The sequence below is a fragment of the Cheilinus undulatus genome, linkage group 2 (genome assembly GCF_018320785.1).
Source record: "Cheilinus undulatus linkage group 2, ASM1832078v1, whole genome shotgun sequence".
NCBI classification, from domain to species: Eukaryota; Metazoa; Chordata; class Actinopteri; order Labriformes; family Labridae; genus Cheilinus; species Cheilinus undulatus.
Window position 1 is genome coordinate 16,937,242 of NC_054866.1, and position 8,212 is coordinate 16,945,453.

The 8,212-nt window shown below is 38.5% G+C and overlaps 1 protein-coding gene across 2 annotated transcripts in view; it reads right to left on the reverse strand.

Moving 5' to 3' along the window:
• sik3 (SIK family kinase 3) overlaps nucleotides 1–3,545 on the reverse strand; it is a 67,367-nt gene extending 63,822 nt beyond the window's left edge. The window contains exon 1 of one of the 2 annotated variants that reach the window (XM_041796433.1): nucleotides 3,207–3,545. In XM_041796433.1, coding sequence (XP_041652367.1) covers nucleotides 3,207–3,545 — 339 coding nt within the window. The remainder of the gene's footprint in view (nucleotides 1–3,206) is intronic. The other variant, XM_041796443.1, reaches the window with a different exon arrangement.
• Nucleotides 3,546–8,212: the final 4,667 nt, after the last annotated feature.

Consider the following 8,212-nt stretch of genomic DNA (forward strand, 5'->3'; position numbering starts at 1 on the left):
GCTGGAGACTCAGAAAACAAACATAAGCAGTTCTAAAGACTAAAGAATATCTGTATTTCTCAGGCTGATAAGGCCTACTACCTAAAATTTGAAGTTATACAATAGAAAACCAGACAGAACAAACTCTGCAATAAATTTTCATCAACTGACACCCCAAACAGATTTATACTGCGATCCAAAATATTAAAAATTGGATGCTCAATACTGAAGGGTCATTATCAGCGAAGTTCGAGACACTGATTACTGAAATCAACATTGATCATGACAGCAGTAAAAATGTCAACTACTGCCTCTTACATGGCCCCTGCAAGATAGTACCAAAACTCCTGTGATGACTTTCACTTATTGTTGCTCTAAAGGAGGAGGTGAACTTTCACTATGACAACATCCAGGTGCAACAAACTAGCTCTTAACAGTCAAAGACTGAAATCTATTTGAGGGATAGCCCCTTGAGGTGACTCATCTCATTTACAAAGGTTTGTGGTGTGCTTTTTGTAAGCAAGCATCTACATTTTAACAACACTTTTTTTTGGCACAAAAAAAAGGGCTTATCCTGCCGGAGGGCTTATCCTGACTTTTGTAGGGGTTGAATGTAACTAGTTTGGAAACTATCAGCTCGTCTTTGCTTTTAGTTGGGGTTTATGCACCTACCTAGTGCATAAACAAAATTGTCCCCAAGGAATTTGTTGTTGTTGTTGTTGTTGTAATCTGTTCTGCTGTGCTTGTCTGCTGTAAAGCACTTTGTAACGTTTGTTTTGAAAAGTGCTTTATAAATAAAGGTTATTATTATATATATTATATATAATACGCAAAATACCGAGCTGAAAATTTTGTTTGTATTAAACTTCCAGCAGTTACCAGATGTTGAGTGTTTCAATTTTAACTAAATGACTGCACCAATGAGGCAGAGAAATGGCCCATCCATGTTTCACAGCTAAACTACCTAGTATAAATAAGTAGGTCCTCTTCTGACTGAGTGACTGCACTGCAGGGTATCATCCAGCTCCATCAAACCACTGAGAGCGTTTCGGGGCTATTTTTTGACTAGTCAGCACTTCTTATTATATTGTTAGAAAATCTGTGCCATTAAACATATCTGCAAACCACATTTCATCAGATGACAGATCATTCTATCTATATTCCTGATATCCACAGGCATGTTCAGCACAATCATATTCTTCCAACATTTATGGGCTACTAAGGATTCTGAAATGTCTAAATAAGTGGATTAAAATCATGAGCTGACTGGTCTGTGACCACAATCAACAGATGACAAACAAAGCCGCTCTTTCATCCAATCAGTCAGCAATTCACTGTCATTTTGTCCTTTGTCTGTCTCTCACCCTCAGATGGCAAAATATAGCTTCATACAAGCATGTCAACAAGTTTAAAGAGTTCACAAAAAATGGAATATGACTTCTGTCAACCAGCTTCTGTATTAATATTCCACTCGTACAGGTTGCATATACCACTACCATTCCTAACTGAGAAAAGACATCAAAATTATTACAATACAGTCCTTCAAAATATCCTCTGAATTGTTGAAAAACAACATGCCACTCACTGACCCAAGTGTGTTTTGACTTCACAGATCTAAATGTGTAAAGTACCAAGACTCTTGTGTGCCTGCTTGTTGTATGTCAACACTGGCATAGAGGTAAAGCTGCATGCTCAGCTGCCATGACACACCTTTACTTGTGCCATTTAAAATTAAAACAATAATGAAAACACTTGTGATGCAGGAGCTCTCTGCACCTTTCAGCCCCAGCTTGTTATTATACTAAGCATCCATCATAAGGGATGTTCACACTGATCACAACTGTCAGATCAAAAGGCGGTCTTTCGTAACACCTCATTGCCAGTATGGCTCTTAGTAGAAGCTCCATCTTAGGTTGAATATCAAAGAGATTCTTTGCAAGAATCTTGCCCAGTGCACAGTTGTGGCTGCCTCAAAGTTAATTAATTTTGGTCTTTCTAAACTTACACCACCATGGCATCTAAGAACACATGGCAAACATATCTCCATTGACAACTGGCTGCACGCAAACATATAAAAGTCCCCAAAATGAAGGTATCTGATCTTTATATGATAACAAAAGAAAAATGGATTCAAACTTTTCTGATCCCTTTGCCTTTGTACCCCAACCTTTCCACCCCTACCATAAAAATCCCAATCCCCTATTGGTACTACTAACACTTAAAGCTTGGCTATTATGCTAAGGGCCTTGAGCCCATGTAGTTACAGATCTGGTCAAAATAATGGTACAGCTGAGTGTAACCGATTTGGATTACAGCGTTGTCTGCAAATGAATGAGTCCTATAATCCTGTATGCAGTAGACTGAGACAATGGAAACGCATCCACATACACTGAAAGTGTGTGGTTGCAGAAAACACTCTTTTTGCCATGTCAATGTTTTTCTAGTCCAGGAGGCTTCATGGAAATGTCATCTAAATGCGAACTGAAGTTCCGAATACACAAGAAAGTAGAAGACAGAGGTGCATAAGTTTTACCGGGACAAAATGGCTGTAGGCAACTGTGAAGAAACTTTCCTTACCAGAGAGGATATAAGCAAAGTCATTGTCAATTAAAGTAATTATCTACCAAGCTACGGTTAGCTAAACTGCTCTGCTTTTATACTTCTACAGCTGTCTGTGTTACATTTAGGTTGATTTTGAATGGTACCCACACCTTGAAAATCTAGACCTGTTAACTTCAAAGTCCATCTTTCATTTTAAGTTTTACAGCGGGTTCTGCTAACTTTTAAACTAGTATGTTTGTAGCTGTCGGTGAGAACCTACATCTAGCCAAACAGCTAATTAGCTTGTAAGCTAAGCTAGCTCAACAGTCGGAATGTTCTGTCTCCTCTTTTTCATCTTCGTCAATACCCTCTCTCCGTCCTCTGCGCTTTGCTACACATTAACCTCAGGCCTTTCTGGCTTTCCCGAACAAACTAATACCTCATGTGTGCTATATCATATTTATTTAGTTGTAAATATATTTGTAATCAGTTGTTAGAGGTGATGTCCTGTGCTGAACGAAGCCCCCCAACACTGAGCAGCGGTGTCACCAAAGCGGGCTGGCCGTTGTGTCTCCAGAGCCCGAAGGCCCCAGCGCCATCCTCGGTACTTGGTCTAAAAGGCTTGATTTTAAAAAATGACAACCTGTAATTATTTACCTCTAACAACTGGACATGGATTGTCTTACCTTTGCTTTGGTAATGATGTGTGTGGCTAGTTTAACAACCGCGAAATTTCCCTTGCCGATGGTCCGCTCGATTTCGTAGTGGCCCACTCGGGCTGGGGGGGGCCTGGTGGCCGGAGTGTGTCCGGGATTGGTGATGCACCCAGCGGCCGTGCTGTTACGGCTCGACTGGCAGATGCCGGCGGATGGTTGGGCTCGGTTCTGAGAGCCCATGCCTGCGTGGGTCGGTCGGGCAGAGTGCGTAATCCCGGCCGCAGCGGACCCAGCAGCACCTCCGCTTGACACGGCCGCCATCTTCTCGCCTCTCTGCGGGAACAACAAGCAGCCTAGCGCAGCGCGCATCTCGGGCACGCCCCCGCCCTGCGTCATTTTACGTGGAAGGCTCCTCCGCAGCGCCCTCTCTAGGTTGTAACCATGGTTACGATCGGCGTAACAATGACTTCATCCACAGAAACGTATTGTGGTTGCCTTGGCGACAAAGAAGTGCGCATTATCACTCTGGTTCCCATGATTCAGTGATTCCTCTCAAACTGCTGCACTATGTATGATCAGATGGGTCCGTACGGCTTAAAGGCGCACACCGCTCAAACGTTTTAATGAAAGATTCAAACTATCGAGTTGAGAGCAAAGGATATTTCTAAGTCTCAATTTCAGTCGATAATAGACCTCACATTCACATTACTGATCAAGCTTATCTGGGCTTCATATAGGCGTAAGACTATGAGCTGTCGATTCTGTGGTGCCACGGAGACCAGCAGATAAATCATGTTACATGCTGTTTTTGGACACCTCTCTATTATGATTCAAAGCTCACTCACTCTTACTCAGTTCAACCAGAGCTGGCAGTAGGAGGACAGCTCACCTATCGGCCCTCACGCTTAACCGCTGGAGGTTGGCTAAGGGACCATCAATAAATTGCATTTTTTTTAAAGATGCAAGGTTATTTTCAGCGACTTCGTGTTCTGTCTTTCTTTCTCGGCCATTGTCTGCCTGTCAATATGGAAATGTGACGTGTCTGTGTCAAAGGTGGAAAGGGTATAAAACAATTGAGGACCTAGTCAAGTAGAAGAACAGTTACTTGGATAAAAAATGTACTTAACAAATGTGTTGTCTGCGGGCATTATTGTAATAGTTTGGTACTTTTCGTTAGTTTTTATTTCTGTTTCGTTTTTACTTTTTATTTTCAGTTTAGTTTTCATTAGTGTTTACTGCTAGTGTGCTAGTTTTGTTTGATTTAGTTCAGTTTATACTTTGCAAAATGCTTCGTTTGAATGTTATTTTTTCTTTTTTTTATTAATTAATTTATTTTATTCATTCATTCATTCATTTAGTTTTAGTCTTAGTTTTAGTTTTTTCAGCAATAAGGGATACTCGTCAGGAGTAAGACCCAAAAGGGCTGGGAAAAGTAAACATCACACAATTAAAAAAGAATCATTCAAACAGAGTACTTTCTACTTTCATTTTATTTATTCAAATTTGATGTTTAAATACAAAGATAGACAGACAGACAGACAGACAGACAGACAGATAGACAGATAGATAGATAGATAGATAGATAGATAGATAGATAGATAGATAGATAGATAGATAGATAGATAGATTGATTGATTGATTGATTGATTGATTGATTGATTGATTGATACTTTATTTGTCCTGGGAAATTCAAGAATACATAGTGTTTTCAGTTGACTTCTTTGTAAAGAAAATAAGACTATGTAATGTCCTGAGTACAATAGTCTATTATTTTTTTCAGCCCCTGAATAATAGACCTTTAGTTTAGTAAAGAAAACACTTATCATACAGAAGGTGTGTTGCAATAAAAACAAGCTGTGTGCGCTGTTAACTGCAGTCTTTCTGCACTATAAAGAGGGGAAAACACAGATATAGGAACAAGGTTTTTGATGAATAAGATGTTACTTCTTCATGTGTGGCAGATTTAAAGGGTTAAACTTCAGAGCTGCTTTAGGAGTTTAATGAAGACAAGTCATTTTTACCCTCAGGGCAAGCGGCATGTAGAGATAATTACATCATCACAGGGGTTAAGTATAAGTAAAATTACTGGTCAATAAATCTACTGAAGTAAAGGTAAAGAGTATTTCATTAAAAGTTTACTTAGAGCACTGAGCACTAAGTAGGCTAGCCTACTCCTGATGATCTTTTCTTATTGGCAGTAACAACATATGAATCACCAACCTGATCGCTTAAGTAAAGCAAGACCTTGATATTAAAGTGAAATGCAACAGATGTAAATGGTTATAATGTGGAATCAGTCTTACACTGTGTTCTACTGAGCGTCTTGTGTAGTCAAAACTAGACCACTGACCAGTTTCATGTTGTTGACACCCAGAAACTCCTCATTTTGACTTTGTTATTTTACTCAATACTTAATTTTTTATGTTATGAAGTACAACACTCCCCCCAGAATATTCTTAAGTAAAACTAAAACTACTGATTTCAAAATGTAAAAAAGTAAAACTACAAAAAAGTTCCTCAATTAAATTAATTTAAGTAAATGCAATTAGTTACTTTCCACCCTGGTCTGTATACAACAGAAAACTAGATAGCCTATCATGTAATATGACTCACAGCTTCAGATTGTGTTCACTGGTCATACTGCCAACCACAGCTCCAGATGAGCTTATTTGACTTGTGAGGACAGGCCTACTAAGAACAAAAATGCAGTTTGTTTGTCAGCTTCCATGTGACTCTTTAAGCACTACTTATACCCAAAGGCTTTTACTTCACATAACACACATGCAACTTTAACTTCAATTCTAGATGCAACGGAAAATGAGAACCCACACATAGCAATGCAAATCTGAGTGAAAATTTTGCATTTGCATGAGGGCCACTTGTGGTTTCTTTTTCAGCATTTTCATACATTATCAGCAACTGGGCATGGAAACTTCATCCACAATCTCTAATCCATACTTAGTAAAGATGTATATTTTTAGATGATTACAAAACCCCTATCTGTAGTGGGTGGAAAATGACATTAAAGAGTACATTTTGACTATATTGTGTGCTTGATTTGGTCCCTTCCCCTAGACATCTGTGTTTCACTGGTATTTATTTTAATTCTGCTCCCTCTGATTTTCTACAGTAATATTATGAGTCATTACTATGAAATACTATGACATACTATGATACTATGAAATCTATAGGGGTTACACTTTATGATATCTTTATGTTATTGTTTAATTATTTCTTTTACATGCAAAGTACATATCCCAGAGCCTCAGTCTTTGATGTTCTTTGCTCTTGGTGAAGCCAGTATGCCCTGCAGGAAAATATTAACATAAAAGAAATGTGGACATTGGATATATATTCATAGTTGTGACATAGAATCCCAAATTGATTTATGGGTCCAGCATTGGGACCCACCACTTCATCATTGAGGATAAATCCCTTTCGTACATTTTTCAATTGTAACCAAATATTTTTAATGAAAAATGGGTCCGCTTTGAGAGGGATCCAAAGATGTAACGGAACAATGAGATGGAGACATATCCTTCAAAATAAAAGCATGTTAAAGCCTTCTTTGGGATGTGTTTTTTCTGACCCATCAGTTAAGGAACACAGATGTAAAAGGCTAGAAATAAATTGTGATACTATAACAAAGTTAATACACAGTCACACGTTTGTGACTGAAAAACTCATAAGGGTTAGGGTCTGTAAAATCTGTAAAATGACAGGAAAAAGTACAAGCAGCCCCTTAATCCAGACTTTGACAGGCCAAACGGGAAGAACAAACAAACAAACAAGTAGCTCTTTTAACAACCAGTGTGTTTACAATACCAACTGTTCATTTTATTTCCAAGGAAACCAAATTACATGTTCACAGTACAATGAACTGCCCTATTAGGGGACCAATAAAGTTCTTGAAGTTTTCTCATCAACAGTGTTTGAAATGCAGAATCGTCTCTTAAAGATTCAAGTTACCTACGTTATTTGTCTCTGTCCGTTAACAATTTTTTTTATCATCCAAAGAAAAAAAATCCAACACATTTAATAGCTGATTTCACGTGCGATTTACTCTGAACAATTTTGCAAAAGACCCTGTTTCGCTTCAAGTGGGATGCTCTTTGGCAGGGTTGCTCACAGCCCTCGATCAAGGCTGAAGACAGCCCCACCTAAAGGCAAAAAGAAGCTCGTGCATCCTTAAAACTGAATCACAAACTGGACAAAGCAGGAGGCTGCTCTGACCTCCATGTCCCCAGAAAGAATCAAGTTTGATCGGGTTTGGTGATTTGATCAGTTTAGACAGCAGGAATTATTTAGCTCTAAGTAGGCCCTGCATTACCTATAGATGACCGCCCATAGATCCGCCAAATCAAGCATTTATCGTATCAAATAATGTTGGTTTTGATAGTGACTACTGATCCACTCAAAGTCTATGGGTATGGCAATAAATGGCATGGACTAAATATAAAATGCCAAATCAAAAGGTAAATTAATGGTATAAAACAAGGGCCAAAAAGACAAGTAGCCCACAAAAAACACATAATGTACAAGCTGCTGTACTAGCTAAGATTGCCATGCTCAATTTTGAGCGTATTGTAAGATTATTATAATCACTTTATCTTATACGTACCACTCTTTTTTAACTTCCAAAGATTCAGAGGAAAGTCTTGAAGCATCTATTTTGCCTTTTACAGACATCTGCAAATACACTACCTGATGACAAAATAATGTAGAAACAATGCGTTAATTACGGAGCCAAAGGTTTCACTGGTTCACTTGCGCTGAACCAACAATGTTTTTTCCAAATTATTTTGTTAAAGCCCAAATTATACTAAAATGAGCACTAATCTGCTTGAAATATGTCATTCTGCCATTAAAGATAAAAATATTATCAAATAAAAAAATTTGATAATTAGCAATAGGCCCATTCTTCCGTGGTTCTTGTAAGAAAGTGAGTGTTTTTCCCTGTAACAATGAATTCTCTGCTTTGTGCAGCGCCATGACGCCATGACGTTGCACTCGGATTGTTTACTGTGTGAGCGTGA